At 52.2% G+C, this 17,272-nt stretch overlaps 1 protein-coding gene across 1 annotated transcript; it reads left to right on the top strand.

Moving 5' to 3' along the window:
* The first annotated feature begins 6,829 nt into the window (after positions 1-6,829).
* Positions 6,830-16,996, top strand: EPX (eosinophil peroxidase). Its single transcript, XM_014790868.2, is given in 15 exon segments — positions 6,830-7,011; positions 7,119-7,212; positions 7,452-7,627; positions 7,815-7,932; positions 8,054-8,183; positions 9,059-9,259; positions 10,470-10,788; positions 12,300-12,460; positions 12,849-13,035; positions 13,038-13,103; positions 13,551-13,675; positions 13,677-13,722; positions 15,949-16,103; positions 16,105-16,187; positions 16,771-16,996. Coding segments are annotated over 15 exon segments (2,181 nt in total). The 5' UTR covers positions 6,830-6,884; the 3' UTR covers positions 16,964-16,996.
* The last annotated feature ends 276 nt before the right edge of the window (positions 16,997-17,272 follow it).

The following is a 17,272-nucleotide window of genomic DNA, read 5'->3' as shown; positions in this document are numbered from 1 at the left end:
CTGTGTCCTTGGGGGCCATTGGAGCTGAGCAGATAAAGAGATGCAATCAGGCCTGGGGCTGGCAGCTCCACTGTAGCTGGTAGACGGTTTTTGTGAAAGTGGTTGCAGAATCCTGAGGTTTCGAGTTGGCCAGGGGAGGGCGAGAAGGAAGGTTCTTGGGTATTGCAGCTGAAAGATGCCAGTGAGGGCAGGATCCCTCATGGTCCAGGGTCTGGTCCTCAGCCTGGCAGAGTCAGGCCTGCAACAGCATCCATTGAGCCAGGGCTGGCCTGGCCCAAGGAGAACGATGCCCCGGAGCAGAAGCACCAGGTCCTAACAGATGTACAGGCACAAATCCATTCCCTGACCCAAGAGCTGTGAGAGGCAAGGTCATAGCAGATGCTTCCTCCCCACAAAGACGTGTAGAGGCCCTGGTAGGCATTGTGCTAGGTGCTGAGGCTACAGGGAGCAACAGAACAGGCACCCACCTTTTCCGTGTGGCGCTCACAGACCTGCAGGGAGCTGGAGATTCATCAGATCCAACCACAGAATTACACGTCTAGTTACAGCGATGTTATGTTCTATGAAAGGAGCTATAAGAGTAAGAAAATGGAAGACCAGCCACCCAAGTCATGGCTGGTGGGGCTGGGACAGGAAATGCTCCCTGTGGATGGGGCCTGGAGAGTCAGGAGGAGTCACCAGGCACAAAGGGAGAAGGCCCTTCATGGTTGAGACCCATAGCAGGTGGGAGTGGGCCCATTTCAGGAGCTGAAAGCCAAGGTTTAGAAGGCAGAGGAATAGAGAGAGGAGACAGGGCTCTGGAGAGGGAAGGTGGCAGGAGTTAGACTGTGTGAGCCCCAGGGCTCCTTTCCTTAGGATAAGCTGCATGGAGGGCCAAGACGAGTCAGCAGAGGGGACAGCATGCTTAGGGACTGGTGGTGCCAAGTCCCCCGGGGCCTCATACTCCCATGGCCATGAGGGAGGGAGAGCAGTTGAGGGGCTGGCTGGTCAGGGCCCTGACCCCCGAGGACAGACCCCACGCTTCCCCTGGCCCCTTATTTCCAGTCTCCCAGCAGCCTCATCTCCTCCTGTCACCCCAAGTGGTCTTTTTGAAGGGTCTCATTACAAATCTTTTCCTCCTGTGTAGCTTGGTCTTGGACTCCTATTTTGCCCATTTCCCTTTCAGAGGAGAGGTTCTCCCACATAACTCCCCAACCTCTGAGGTCCAACCAGGCCCCAGGCCTATAAGGAGCCTGGCCCATCCTCAGCAATGGGTTCCAGACTCCACTGTAGAGAGAAGAGTTCACACGGGCCTTACAGGGAGCAGAGCTTCCCAGACACCCAACCCTGTGGGGCATCCCACTCTGATGTCCCCAGCATGTGGCCCCCATGCTCAGTGGGCTGTCCCTCCTCACGTCCCTCGGGAAGCACCCACTCCAACCACCCATAGCTCGGGCTCCTGCCCTCTCAGCCTTGCACTGGGAATAGTCATGGGGCCCACCTAGTGTCCACCATAAGGCTCTACAGGTGGTCCCCCAACCCCTGCCCCATTCCACCTACCTGGTCTATCGGGGTCAAGACCCTGGGAGCACCAAACTGCCACCCAGAGAAGGAAGAGGAAAGCCCAGCTGGGTGGAGGAAGGGACTTGTCCTCCCTTTCAGGGTGAAAGAGGCCGTGTGGACTCATGGAGTTAAGCCAGGACGTGACACAGTTCACTCATGTTCCACAACATTTCTGAGCACTGGCCATGGGCCCAGCCATGCAGGGTGCTGGGTACACAGTTATAAATAAGATCAGGCCTGGGGTCCCCAAAGGGCTCAGTGGCCAGTCCAGAAGATGGACATGTGACAGCGTGCCTTCAGTACAGCCCAATATGTGCTGAGAGAAGCATCAGCATAAGGTGCTCTGCGGAGATAACCCCCATAGTGTAGGGGGTGAACAGGAAAGGGACAAGGGAAGGCTTCCTGGGGGAGGTGATGTCTCAGCTGGGTTGTGAAGATGAGTAGACGTTAGTCAGGCAAAGGGAACACATACGAGGACCCAGAGGTGAGGGAGAACATGGTAATTTCAGAGAGCTTCAGGGAGGTCAAGGCTAGAGAGTGGTGAGCTGGTGGGGAGGGGTGAGTGGAGGCTGGAGAGGTCCTGCAGGGCCCAGAAGCATGGAAGGATTTGGAGTTCCCTGGGCTGCTGCTGAAGGGACATTGTACATGGACCCCATAGACCGTGACCCTGCCCACTAGGATCTGGGAAGGGCCCGGGCTCATCCCCAGTTCAGCAGGTGAGCAGCCCCTCCTCCACCCCAGGTGCTCAGAGGCCAGTGCTCCCCCTCTGCCCTCTCCCCGGAACCCGAAGTTGGGGGCGGTGTGTGGAAGGACTTGAAAGCTGCTGACTTGTCATTTAGCAAAATGCCATTTAGTGGAAGGGGCAAAATGCCAGTACCAAGGACAGGGCAGAGGACACGGTCACTCCCATGCAGAAAATAAAGGGTGCATTGTCCTTAGGGAATTTCAAAGTTCTAATAACTCAGAGGAAAGGTCAGACTGCTTCCTATGATCGCCACGCAGCGCAATTGTAAACAATGTCAGCGATCAAACACTCCTCCCCAAGGACATCTTCAGTTGGTCTACATTCCAAACAATTGCTACAATTACTGTGGCTTTAATAATCCTATGTGTAAGCTTCAAATGAATGCATTTTATTACCTATCCTTTAATAAGCACTGTATTCTACATGGAAGTCAATTTGGAGAATTCCCAGTTGTAGGGTGGCTCCCTCAGCTACACGCACTCGCTTCGAGAGTAAGTTCTAACGGTTCAGAATCACCTGAGCTGGTGCTGGCCACACCTTGCGCCTCCTACCCCCTGTAGCCCTGCATATTCTTCTGTTCAAACAGCTGGTTTGATATAAAGTGATAACAGTGATTGTAAAGATGAAGAGATGGAACTTGATTTCCTTCAATTCTGTCCCTCTATGTGACCATTTGGAGTTTTAATTTGTGTTTAAAATTTAAAACAGTAAAACAGCCTGCAAACTGCGAAGTAGAATATTTATGAGTGCAAATTTTACTTCAGACATGAATATTTTATTGAATTTGAATATTATCTTTAACATTGAAATTTACTTTTTGAAAATTTTTAATTCTTTATTTTAAAACTAAAAAACAAATCAAGAACACAGAAACTGTAATGATATATTAAATATTATATTAAAAACAATATGTAGGTAGTTTTTTCTATTTAAAACACATGCATATAATTAAAAAATATTAATTAATTACTCTTTTTATTGTAATTTTTCATTTCTTTACTGGCATGATTATATGTACAAAGTTTAATAAGCGAACTTTCACGCGTGTCTTTTTTAGCCATTATTTATTACTTGTTTCATTTAATGAGTATTACCCAAAGTAATTTTGTTGTGTGGAGGAGGGGGTATCAAAAAATAATCTGCTCCCCCTATCAGATACTCTAGGTCGCCACTGGGCAGCCCTTAGCCCCAAGGAAAATCTAAAATCTCTCCAATGAGGACACAGAGGGCATCATGAAGAGCCCTCAGGGGGAATATGTGGGGCCCATGCCCCTTGCTCACACCCCTCTTCTTGTCTCTGGGTGTGGCTGACCCTGACCACAGGAGAAAAGCAGATGTCAAAGGTGACCGCTGTGAGACCTGGCTAGTTCTCCTCAGGCCTGCCCCATGGTGAAGGTCACAGCCAGAAGGGGGGCAGGGGCCCTCCCCAAACTTGGGAGCCCCTGGAGGGCTTCTCCCTCCTCTGCTGTTGCTCCACTCAGTTTCCAGCGGCCCCGGCACTGGCAGCTGGCAGGCCCACTCCGACGTGAGGATCCTCCCTTCCTCCCTCTCTTCTTTCCTTCCCTCCTTCCCTCCTTGCCTCCCTCCCTCCTTCCTTCCTTCCTTCCTTCTTTCCTTCCTTCCAAGTGCCCAGGCCTGGATGGTCTGCAAAGCCCTTGCTCTCATTGCCCCCCACCCTTCAACCTGATGGTCATTGCTGCCCTAGCGGGCCAGCCTGGAGTAAGCTCAATGAAGGAAGCAACTGTGGGACAGAACAACAAGGTTTGGCCAACACTGTTGAGTGCCTGCTGTGTGCCAGACCATGTGGTATGTTTCACATTTATGCCCGTAACAACTCTGTAAGGCAGACATAGTAATGACTTCCACTTGACAGTGAGGAGGGAGGTTGAGAAGTCAAGTAGCTCGCCCAAGTGGATGATGGTCCGAGATTGGGACTCAGGCCAGTTCTTAGTCACCTCTCTGTACTTCTCTCCTGGGTGCAAAGTGCTGTGGCTCCCAGAGAGAGCCTTCCTGCAGAGTTAGTAGAAGCCTGGAAGCAGACAAGAGGGAGGGTTGTCTGTGGAGGGTTGTGGTGGCTGGAGCACAGGGGCAGGGTCCAGCAGAAGGGCAGCAGAGGGCAGGCTGAAGGGGCAGGAGAACCAGGTGGCAGATTTAGCTTTTCCTTTGGTCTCTTTGCCTGAACATCTGCCTGCCAGTCCAGCCAGGACAGTGCCCCCGGGAACCTCCCTCCATAGACTGGTTGTACAGGGCCCCTCAGTGGTCCCTTCCTATCTGCTTGCCTCTCATCACTCCCTCAAGCAGTCATCGTGCCAACCCCACCCAGAGAAGGGCCAACATGGCAGGGCTGGGCCTAGAGCCCAGGGTTCTGTTTCGAGCTTGTCACAATAACTCACTGTAGCCCACAGCTGTGGCAAAACCTTTGCACAACTCACTACTGCTGAAGAATTAGAGTCCCTCCTGGAGGGAGAACAGAACTCATTCTGAGTCCTCTTTGGGGGGGGACCCTAGAAGGAGGGCATCTTGGGTTACATATACCCCACCCTGGCTTCCAAACTTCTGGGGGCATCTGGCTTCCTGAGGGCAGCAGAGGTGAAGCACATATGAGGAGCACACTACAATTTTTTATTTTTATTTATTTAGCTTATTTTTTTTTTTGGTGAGGCAGATTGTCCCTGAGCTAACATCTGTTCCAATCTTCCTCTATTTTGTATATGGGACACCGCCACAGCATGGCTTGATGTGTGGTGCATAGGTCCACTCCTGGGATCTGAACCTGTGAACCCTGGGTTGCCGAAGCAGAGCACATGAACCCAACCACTACGCCACCTGGCTGGCCCCACACTACAATTTTTTTAAATTTCACTCCTTCGTGAGGATCACTGTCCTCATCTCAGAGGTTTGGAAACTGAGGTCCAGGGAATGGTGTGATTTACCAAGGGAGTGTTGTGACCCCCTTGTTGCAGGGGGTCAGCAACAAGGAACTCAGTGTGCTTTTGGTGACTACTCAGTGACTTTCCACCCAGGCCCCCTTGTCACAGGAGAGGGGCCCCTGCTGAAGATAAGGCGATAAGATCAGCAGGGCCCAGGCCTTCAGCTGGAGTTGTGAAAGGGCTTGCAGAAGGGGCTGTTTCGAGAGCAACTGTCACGCCGGTGGTGTTGGTGTGGGAGGAGGGGGCTGTGGAGAGCGTTGGGGCTGGGTTTAGGTAGGGTGGGGGGGACAGAAGGCAGGAGAAAAGGACACTCAGAACAGCCCTGCTGGAAGTCTGGAGCAGGCACAGGGTCTGCTCTGAGGAAGGGACGGACACGTCCACCTGAAGAAGGGCCGAGGACAGGCGGGCTGTAGGGCACAGCAGGGGCGGTTCTGGGGCTGAGTGTGGAGAGATGAGCGCATGTTCTCCAGGTAGGCCAGGTCAGAGCGAAGGACGAGCACAGCTCACCCAGTGGAGCGACCTGCAGGAGGAGAGGCAAGGAGGTGTGAGACAGCACCACCCCGGGGGAAGACTGACGGGGAGGGGCGGGGGGAGGTGGGCGTTCTACCCTTAAGATGTGGAAATGGAGGCTCAGCCAAGGTCACACACGTAGTGACAGAGCCGACCACTATCCAGGTCACTCCTCTAAGGAAGCTACTGCTGGTCAAGCCCCATAGAAGTCAGAATTGACACCCACTACTCAGTGCAAACCTGCTACTGATATGCACCGAGAAAACATGGGAGAAGCACTGAGCCCAAAACAGCTCCTCCCTTGACTTTTATGGAGGCCTGCTACCATCGCTCTATGGGGGGCTGTCCCCGTGACATCTCACTGTGCCCCCCAAATGGTCCCCCTTAGTTTTCTAAGGGGGTAGAGGTAGCCCCTTAGTTTTCACTACCAAGCCCTTCCTCAGCCATCACCTCACCCTCTCCTGGCACCTTGGAGAGAGCTGGTAGGGATAGGGAGTAAGGGGGAGGGGCTGAATCATCGATCTTACATCATTCATTGACTCAACAAACATTTATTGAGTACCTACTGAATGCCAGGCTTTGTGCTGGGGGGTGTGAGGAGATACAACAGTAAGGCAGACCCAGTTTCTGCCCTGTTGAGGCAGGAGAGGAGCCTTTCCAATCATCTGGCCCAAGTCTCATTTTAGAGATGGGGAAGTGAGGCCCAGAGAGGGGAAGTGACTTGCCCAAGACCATAAAACTAGTTAGCGGCAGGACCTGGTCCAATCCTCTTCTGAGGCACACTGCTCCTCAATCATCCAGCAAATACTCCCTGAGCGACGCCTGTGTCCCAGGCGCTGCTCTGGGCCCTGGGAGTGAACTTGATAGCAAAGAGGGTGGGGATGGGGTTAGTGGGTAGGAGAGAAGAATATCCCTAGACTCCGAGGGATGGGGTGGGGGTGGGGTGTCTCAGTCTCAAGACTCCCCCGAAAATGAGGGAAGTTCCAGAGCTCCACCTCAAGGGGCTGAGCTTCTGGGGCCCAGATCTCCCCTCCCTCACCCTAGGACGGGATATAAAAGTCCCTTCCCAGCTACTTCCAGAGAAGAGCAGGAGGAGCGGAGAGGTCAGCTCAGTCCTCTGGGTGAGAAGGAAACAGGGGACCCTACCTGTGTGCAGGATGTGGGTGTTGGTCACTTACCACGCTGTGGCTGGGGGTCTCACTGTGGAGACGAAACTGTTCCTGGCCCTGGCAGGGGTCCTAGCCAGACTCATCCTGGCCCAGTCCTGTGACGGCACTGCCCCAGGTAATAGACCCTTGGATGGCCAAGGAGGAGGGCAATGGAGGGGGAAGCGCTCGGGTCTGGGGGGCCTGCAGCTCTCCTGGACCCTGAGTTCCCTTCCCTCTGAACAGCCTCCCCGAGGGCAGTGGAGATCTTGGTCCTTTGGGACTGCCTAACAGAGGCCAAGCTGCTGGTGGATGCTGCCTACAATCAGACTCAGAAGAGGTGGGCCTGGGTCTGGGGCCTGCATGGCCTGGGAGGGTCGATGAGGGAGGAAGGGCTTCAGCCAAGGTCATCTCACCCATTACCCTGCCCCTGGGCACCATGGGGCAGCGCCATGTCTGTAGAGAGCTTCCCTTCCACCCATCCTTCTGTTTACATTGTCCTGACTGTCCACCGCCCGGGTTGGGCTCTGCTGGGTGGGCCTGCTTCCTCTCTCCAGCCCTCTCTCCTCTTCTGGGCAGCATCAAGCAGGGCCTTCTCAGTGGCTTGGCCAGCCCCATGGACCTGCTGTCCTACTTTAAACAACCTGTAGCGGCCACCAGGACAGTTGTTTGGGCCGCCAATTATATGCATGTGGCCTTGGGGCTGCTGGAGGAGAAGGTACAACTCCAGGGGTCCAGATCCTTCAGTGTCACTGGTACTGTGCTCCCCATTGAGCCCCCAGGGCCTGCCCTGGCCTGGGAGTGGAAGAAAGCCGGGAGGGGGAGGCAGGGTACACAGCCTTGGGGTGTTGTGGGGAGAGGGTAAAGAGATGGGAGCTACTGAACAGACCAGCTAGGGAAGGACCCTGGATCCAGGACCCTGCCCACCTGTCCCACCGCTAGATGTGCTAATGGAACCCCAGCTGCGACTGCTGTCCCAGGCCAGTGGCTGTGCTCTCCTGCACCAGGCCGAGAAGTGCAGTGACAAGTATTGCACTATCACCGGGGGATGCAACAACAAGTGGGTGCCAGGGGCTGCACCCGATGGGGTGTGCCTCCCTTCCCTCATCCACCCCCTCCCTACATGCTGAGTGGTCTCCAGGCCTGAAACCCATCTGACCTGAGCCCACCTATTGCTGTAGGAGGAGACCCTGGCTGGGGGCCTCCAACCAGGCCCTGGTTCTCTGGCTGCCAGCCGAGTATGAGGACAGGCTGTTGCTCCCCTTCAGCTGGACCCCCAGCAAGAAGCACAATGGCTTCCGCCTCCCTCTTGTGAGTCGGGGCTGAGGGTCTGGAGGATGCTCCATCTCTTCTAAACATGGAGAGTCAAAGCACAGCCCAGAGTTAGCCAGACAGGGCTCGAATCCAGGCTCTACCACTGGCCGGCTGGGTGAATTTGGGCAAGTAATATAGCTGAGTCTCAGTCCCTTCATCTGTAAAATGGTGGTAAAACCTACCTCATATTGCTGGTGTGAATATTAAATAAAGTCCTTGCTATAACCATTCATATTGGATGTGATCTATTAATGCTAGCCTTTGCAGTATTGTTTTTTCTGAAAGAATTAGTGTCAAAATATCCAAATATAAAGAGCTATACACCTTCATCTAGCTATGTCTACTGATCTAAATGATTTCACATTTATCACCTTATCAATTTTCTATTCATATGTCAATATAACAATCTATCGTCTACCCATCTATCAACATCTATTTATTAATTTTTCTCCCATTGATCCTTCCATTTATCTATCCAATTCTCTCTATATTTATCATCCACCACCTAGCAACCAGTCCATGCATCTGTCAATCAGTTCTATCATCTAATTACCCATTAGTCTATGAATTGATCTATCCATTTGATCTACTTACCTCTCTGGAAGAGCTGGTGGGGTTTCAACCAGCCAGCCGGGCCCCTCTCCTTCTTTTTACTCCTGGGATCCTCAGGAGCCAGGCCAGAGACCATCTTTCTAGGAATGACAGCCACAGGAGGCGGGACAAAGTAGGAAAGAGGAGGGGAGGGCAGGAGAGGAGGAAAGACTGTGTTAACTCCGGCAGGGGCCACCTGCTGCCCCCCGAGGCCCGACCTGGCCCTGACACCTTGCAGGGTCTGGGAGCCCATGTTCCATGCTGACCTATCTCTCCACCAGGTCTGGGCTGTCTCCAACCAGATCATGCGCTTCCCCAGCGAGAGGCTGGCCTCCAACCGGGGCCAGGCCCTCATGCAATGGGGCCAGTTCGTCAACCGCGACTTGGACTTCTCCCCTGAGTCCCCAGCCAGAGTGGCCTTCACTGCAGGCGTCGACTGTGAGAAGACCTGTGCCCAGCTGCCCCCCTGCTTCCCCATCAAGGTACCCTCAGCCAACCTCCCAGGCCCCTCGTGTGGCCTCCGCCCAGAGCTGAGAGCTGGGAGTGGGGATCTGGAAGACCAAAGCACCATCCTCAAGGAGCTGTCTGTGATGCTGGAGTATCAGGTAGAGACAAGAGGCACAGCTCAGCATAGACTCCTGGTTCTGCGTTTGTTTGAGGGGTGGGGGTGGGGCAATCTGCCTGGAGGTTCAGTGCAGAGGCTTCACCGAATGGAAAGCAATTGAGACTGGCCTTGGCGCATGGGTCTGATTCCAACAGGGGAAGCCTCTGGCCTGCTGCTTTTGGAAGCCTTTAGGGCCTGTTAGTTTTTGCCCTTCTCTCCTTCCTTGGATGGTCCAAGGGCCCTGTAGCTGTCACCAATTCCTGGGATCCGGTGTGAGCAGGGTGCTATCCTTCAGGTTGAGAGGCAAGGATGGTGTGGAACACTAGGGAAGAAAAGACGGACCCCAGGGAGCAGAGCTTCTGCTGGGGGTAGAGGGGGGACATACGTGCACACACTCATACACGCACACCCTCACACATTCACTCACCCTTAAGAGGCAGGTGACATTCATGAGGCATGACACGTGAGGGCCCCTGGCTGGCTCCTCCCTGTTGCAACCTACCCGTTCCTCAAGCTCTGGTTCAGGGGCACCTCCTCCGGGGAGCCTTCCCATATCTTCCTATTACAACTTTTGCTTTGGCTTTTAGATCGAGCATAGCAAATGGCACCTCAATTTAGAGTTACATTCTCTATGTGTGTGGCTGTTTTCACTGAATTACTGGCTTCCTGCAACCTGTACTTGGTTTTATTGACCTTCATAGTCTCCAAGCACCCAGTACAGAAAGGCGCTTAGGAAATGTCTGTCGAACCGAATGAAAGGAGAGTCCACAGGCCTAAATGTCAGGAGAACTAGGTTCTAATCCCTCCTCTCCCGATAACTATTTGTCACTTCCCTTCTCTGAGCCTCAGTTGCCCCATCTGTAAAATGAGGATCTAAGGCCTCATCCATTTCTAACCTTTCATGACTCTATGATACAAAGTGCTGAGGATGCTCAGATTGACCTGGTGAGCAGTGTGAGTCTGGGTGAGTCAAGGAGGGCTTCCTGGAGGAGGTTTTGAGCAAGGTTTCATAGCAGCTGGGGGATGACCAAGAAGAGTAAGCTTGCTCTTGAGGGGCCCCAGTGTCACTGGCTCCTCTTCCACCTCAGATCCTGCCCAATGACCCCCGCATCAAGAACCAGAAAGACTGCATCCCCTTCTTCTGCTCAGCACCCTCATGCCCTCAAAACAAGAACCAAGTCCGAAACCGGCTCAACGTGCTCACCTCCTTCGTGGACGCCAGCGTGGCATACGGCAGCGAGGTCTCCCTCGCCCTACAGCTCCGTCACTGGACCAACTACTTCGGGCTGCTGGCCGTTAACCAACAGTTCCATGACAACGGGCGGGCCCTGCTGCCCTTCAACACCCCGCACGACAACCCCTGTCTCCTCACCAACCAATCCTCGCGCATCCCCTGCTTCCTGGCAGGTCAGACTGGGAGGAAGGTGGTGTCCTCCCAAGATACAGCCAGTTCCTGGATTCTAGGGTTGGGAAGCCATGGTGGGATGTGGTGGGGGTACACGGCTTCAGACCTCAATATTAGACACGCCATAGCGCAGATCCGCGGTAGTCGTCAGTGGGAAGGAGTCCCTTTGCAAACACCCTGTGTGTGGCCGGCAGTCGCTGCCTGACTCCCCAGTGATAAGGGGCTCACGCCTATACAGCGCTCTGGTCCATCTGGAGCAGCGCTGACCATTACAAAGCTCCCTCTAATTTGCATCCCACATCCACCCATTGCTCTTCTTCACGCTTCTAGAACTTCAGAGAAGAAGCTGTCTCTCTTTCACACAGTAATAGCCTCTTTAATGACCTAAATACTTTTCTTCTCTGGGCTAAATTCCCTTAGGTTTTTATTTCCCCTCTCTGTTGCCTCACTAGACACTGTTACCTGGTACCTTCCTCTGGATGCATAGTTTGAACTTTGCTGGGGCCTTTGCTCCATGTGCTAGTTATGATGATAATGGGCATTGTTTCTGGTTATTTAAGATATTTAAATGTGCCATCTCTAGTCCTTACAGCAGCCCTGAAAGCAGGGCATTATCACCACCCTCGTTTTACAGATGAGAAACTGAGGCTCAGGGAAAATAACCAATGTGCTCAGAGCACAGATTTCAGGTGGCAGAGTCTACAGTGGGCACTCAAGTCGTGTCCGTGTCTGTGCTCTTCCCACTCGACTCCACTGCTTTCTTTGCGGGCAGTTGCCTCCAGCCGCCTTTTCTAAGGATTGTGCATTTCTTTGCTCCTGGCAAGAGCAGCCAGACCTTCATGAGAGGTCTACTGAAAAGTAGACTAAATATGACCTTGTACAAGAGGGTTTAGTTCGAAGCCAGCAAATGACTCTGTGTAAGGCCCGCCTTCAGGACTTGACTTTCCTTCCTGGCTTTGAGGGGAACATCTGCTACAGGAACAGGCTCTGCCCAACTCTCCTTCTCTTTCTGCTGGGCTCCCTGGGGAGAGCAGCATGATACCAAGTCCAAACTGGGGAAAGGTCCAGCCCTGGGTAGAGGATGTGCAGATGGATGCAGTTCACGGGACAGGTGGGCTCACAGTCCCAAAGTCAAGGTTCCTAGAGTCATCCAGGTCCCTCCACCAGCCGTGGATCTGGTCATTTTGTAGAGTAGAATCATTAGGCAAAGATTTCCCTGCCCAAGACCAGCAGCTGCCCCACACTTTCCGCCCTCACCCAAACCTGTTCCAGTCACTTCGGGATCCAAGACCCCACTGTCCTCCCCATCCTGGCCCGTTGCGTTGGGGAAGAGGATGGCAGTCAGTGGAGCCTCACAGCACAGCTGAGGAGATGGAGGCCCAGTGAGGGCCAGAAGCTTGGCCCGGGTCGCAAAGTCCCACCACCTCTCTCTAGTCCCCAGATCTCTCTCTGCCTTAGCAGAAAGACATTCTCTGCAAAGGACTATGCTGACTCTGAACTTGGGATTTTCAAGGTGACTCCCGATCAGCTGAAACTCCCAAACTGGCAGCCCTGCACACCCTCTTTATGCAAGAGCACAACTGGCTGGCTACTCAGCTGAGACGGCTGAATCCCCGGTGGAGCAGGGGCAAGCTGTACCAGGAGGCTCGGAAGATTGTGGGGGCCATGGTCCAGGTAGGGAGCCCTGGGTCCCAGCATCCCCTAGAAGACAATCTGGCATGAGAAGCCATCTGAGGGAGTGACTCCCACCTTCCTTAACACATCCTCAGGGATGTGCTTCAAGTCAACTAGGTCTGGGAGATTGTGGGTGTACCTGAGATCTGACCTGTACCCCCAACTCTGCCACTCACTCACTGTGTGACCCTGTCCATGTCACTCAGCCTCTCTGGGCTTCAGTACCTCCATTAGCCAATAGGAAATTAACATTGTCACATCTGACATGATGACAATAAAGAATTAATATGTCTGAGCAGCCCTTCGAAAAGCAAGAGGTCTGTCCAAAGGCAAGGGAGGGGGGTCGGTGGCCACTAAGATAATGTTCCTGCTGTGTCTTCTCTTCCAGATCATCACCTACTGAGACTTTCTGCCCCTGGTTCTGGGCAAGGCCCGTGCCAAGAGAACCCTGGGGCCCTACCGGGGGTACTGCCCCAATGTGGACCCCCGTGTGGCCAATGTCTTCACCCTGGCCTTCCGCTTTGGCCACAACATGCTCCAGCCCTTCATGTTCCGCTTGGACAGCCAGTATTGGGCCCAGCACCCAACTCGCATGTCCCACTTAGTTCCACCTTCTTTGCCAGCTGGCGAATTGTGCATGAAGGTGACCAGGGTTTCCAGACGCAGATGGGAGTCGGGGTGGGGCCCAGCTTAGTGCCAGGAGGCCAGGCTGCTGCTCAGGCCACTGCTAATCATCTCCCCAGGACAGTGAAAGCAAGGCAGGTGCCACCAAGACCCTCAGTCACAGGCCTCCCATCTCCTCTGAGATTAGAGGATTTCTGAAAGGGGAGGGGATGGATGTCCGACTTGCAGTTTGTGGGCCTGAAAAGAGCTTACCTCCCACTCTTTCTTTAAGAAGTGGGGGGTCACTTCTTTCCCTGCCAGCTCCAACTCCCTTCATGTCCACTCAGGCCACTGTTTCCTGATACAAACCTTATAGAGTATAAGCGACTGTCTTGTCCAGCTCTGAGCTAGCTTGGCATCATGTGATGATCCACGGGGCTTCCCAGAGGCTAGCAGAATCTGTGCTGCTCATATTCCCCACCACCAGGTGGCACTGACCCCATCCTCTGAGGCCTCATGGCCACCCCCACCAAGCTGAACTGTCAAGATTCCATGGTACTAGGTAAGCTCTGGGACCGGCTGTTTCTGCAAGTGAGAAGAATCGAGCTGGAACCTGGCGGCAATTAACATGCAACGCAGCCGGGACCATGGCCTCCCAGGTGAGGGGGCTGCCCGCCCCGCTTCCCAGGCTTCACTTGGACCAGGGCTGCTGCTGCTGGTGGCAGGGGGGGAGTTTCAGAGAAGGCCCTTGGCACCTCCTTTCTGACTGGGACTGTGTACAGGATGTGCTGGGGTTCAGAGGCACACAAGGCCGAGGTTGATGCAGTAAAGCATCCCTGGCACCACCTTTTTGTTGTCCTGTGACATCTTCTCCATCTACTGTAGGGTCTTTAAGCTTTAGGTTCACAACAGGACCAGGACTTGGACACAGGAGCTGAACAAAAGAGATCAGGATTTTCCAAGTAGAGAAAAACAGTAGATTTAAAAGATAGAGATGAACTGCTCCATTCCCCACCACCCTGGCAAGTTCCAAGGAGGAGGGCTAAAGGTCCAGGGATATAGGAACTGGCTCCTGGCTCTAAGTGGAGAAAGACAAAGAGCCTGAGAGGCAGGGAGCAGGTGGAGTAAAATTAAGACTGCCTTGGCTGTTTGGTGAGGACACAAAAAGACCTAATCCCAGGAAAGAAGAAAAATTAAGCACTTTGCTAGGAACTTTCATGGATATTAACTCATTTAGTCCTCTCAATGACCTTGAGAAACAGCTGTTACAACCATTTTTATGAGGAAATAAGCTTAGAGCCATCTAGCAATTAGCCCAAGGCCACATAACTAGGAAGTAGCAAAATCTGAATCAAGTTCAAATGTTCTCCCTTCTTCTGCCTGTTCAATCCACAATGTTAGGAGTAGGCTTTGGCCATCGCCTTGCTCCTCTCTCCCTCTCCCCACCTCCTACTTCTCTGTCTAAATACAACCTGAAGCCCCATCTGCCTTGGCTAATCTTTGGCCATGTATAATTGAGTGGGGGGAATTTCTACTGCACCTAACACAGCACCTGGCAGGCACACCACAGGCGCTCAAGAACCTGAGTTCCTTTCCTTCCCTCCACTTGGGTGCTCCTGACGCCTAAGGGGCTGCGGGCGCCCCCTGCTGGAGAACTGAGAGTGCCAGCGACCCAAGTTGCCACATAGTGAGTTTCTGTTCCCTTCAAGCTGTCCCAGAAATATTTTCCTGATACTAGCTCTTGCAGTCTCCTCCAGTCACTTCCCAAGTCCAATACTTAATTTGGAATTGGAAGACCTGGTTTGAACTCCACTTAATAGTGGAGTGATCTTGGAAAAGTCACGGTTGTTAAAGCTCAACAAATATCCATTGATAAAATGGAGATTACCAAGTGCCTCACAAAGGTGTTGTGAGGATCCTGAGAGATAATCACATAACAGTGCATAGTAAGGTAAAACATGATATGGTTTTCCTTTGTTCAGCTGGGAGATGGTGTTTGTGAGTTGTAGTTCAATGGACCGTGTTGGGCTGGTGTTTCTTCAGGTTATGGCAAAGCTATCTCCCATCTCGATGGTCCCCGCCACATCCTATGGCTTAGTGCTGGTGTGGGATCCTGATAGCTGAGAAATCAATCAGTATGGCTAGTCTTTGGAAGTTTCCAAGTAGGTGAAAAAAATTTTTAAACAGCTTTATTGAGATATAATTAACATACCATAAATTTACCCATATGAAGTATATAATTCAATGATTTTAGTATATTGAGAGTTGTGCATTGATTACCATATCTAATATCAGAACATTTTCATCACTCACAAAAGAAACCTCATAATAACAATCATTTTCCATCCTCTCCCCAGCCCCTGACAAGCACTAATCTACTTTCTATCTCTACACATTGGCCTATTCTGGACCTTTCATATAAAGAGAACCAGACAGCATATGGTCCTTTTCTGAGTAGTAAACTTTACTCACGCTCTTCATTTCTTGGTTTGTTCACTCATTTATTCATTCATTCATTCATTCATTCTACAAACCCACTGAGAGTCTTTTATGTTTTGGGTACCGTCGTATTTGTCCCTAATTAATGCACATAAGGCCAATAATAATATCATTGTGGTTATGAGTGTCAGGTTACAACAGCTTTTTACATTAGGACACACTCTCAGTTTGATGCACACAAAGCATGCTTGTCTGCTCACAATGAAAAGTAGAGGGCAGTGGTTTGGTCTTTGGAAGGTTCAGGGCCTCTTCTGCCAGCAGGGATCTTGTTCTGCCCAGTATTGCTTGACCACAGAGCTCTCTCAGGAGAAATTATGGAGAGAAGCAGAAGCTAATGGGCAGTCAACAGGGAAAGACTGAAACCGCTTCGGCCCCTTGCGCTACAGGGTACAATGCTTGGAGGCACTTCTGTGGGCTCTCCCAGCCCCCGAATCTGGCTCAGCTTAGCCGGGTGCTAAAAAACCAGGATTTGGCAAGGAAGTTCGTGAATCCGTATGGAACACCTGACAACACTGACATCTGGTTTGGGGCTATCGCAGATTGGGGCTATGCCAGGGGCCTGAGTGGGGCCTCTTCTGGCTTGTCTTTTTGAGAACCAGTTCACAAGAGCCCAAAATGGAGACAGGTAAGTGACTCTACCCTAAAGAGACCAGCCCCAGAGGCAGGGCAGAAAAGCACTAGCATTTCAAGACTCAACAATGGGGGAAGGTACTCTTTTTAGCCTCACCTCTTCCAAGTTCACAGGATCTGAGACCAGGAGGCTCCTCCCTGGAGAGCTCGGTCAGAGGGAGAAAGACTACTGACCCAGGTAAAACTGATATTGCCGGAGCTGAAGGCACCTTTAACCTAGGAGACAGACTTGTCAGCCTCACTGGTCCAGGCTAGCAGATCCCAGGAACATGGCAGGATGGTCTGAATTTGGTTTCCCTCCGATAAGTTTGTGGTTTAAGACCTGACTCCTTATTGGATTTGGCATTAATCTGGGTTCAAATCCAGCCCTGGCCACTTAAATTACTTTGCATTTAAAACTGGGCAATTTACTTGATCCCTGAACCTGTTTATTCATTTATAAAATGGGAATAATACCTATTTTGCAGGCATTTGGAGAACTGAACGACATAATATATGTAAAGTACCTGGCACACAACAGGTGCTCCTTATATGTTAATTCCTCAATTTTCACCCACAAATCTCGACTGTCTTGGTAGGTTCTGGTGGCAGAAATGGGGTGTTTTCATCAAGAGATAGTGCAGGGCCCTGAGACAGGCTTCCTTGTCTTGAATTGTGTGTGACAACACCGGGATCACCACCGTTTCGAGGCACATCTTCACGGCCAACACCTACCCCTGGGGCTTTGTGAGCTGCAGCCGCATCCCTAGGTTGAACCTGTCAGCCTGGTGAGGCAAATGAGGCTTCTGCAGGTAAGGGAGGCCCCCCTCCGAGAGCCCCAGGCTGGGTCAGGCCCTCACATCCTTCCCTGCAGGGGATGGCTGAGTCCTCCTAGGCCTCTAAGCAGAGACAACAGAATTTGTCACTAGGGACAGGGTACTCTCTCCTAGTGGCTTCCCAGTATGCCAGCTTCTGGGCTGACAGTTAATTCCAGGGCCTAGGACTTTGGGGGATGATTAGGAAGTGTCAAACCTCAGCTTAGTCATCAACACCCTAAAACAACTCCATTTCCTGACCAGTTCCTCATTGCCCACTTTTGCT

Source organism: Ceratotherium simum, chromosome 16 (genome assembly GCF_057802395.1).
Source record: "Ceratotherium simum simum isolate JZ-2026a chromosome 16, ASM5780239v1, whole genome shotgun sequence".
Lineage (NCBI taxonomy): Eukaryota > Metazoa > Chordata > Mammalia > Perissodactyla > Rhinocerotidae > Ceratotherium > Ceratotherium simum.
Note: the sequence above shows the minus strand (reverse complement) of the source record. Positions and strands in the feature narration are given on the sequence as shown.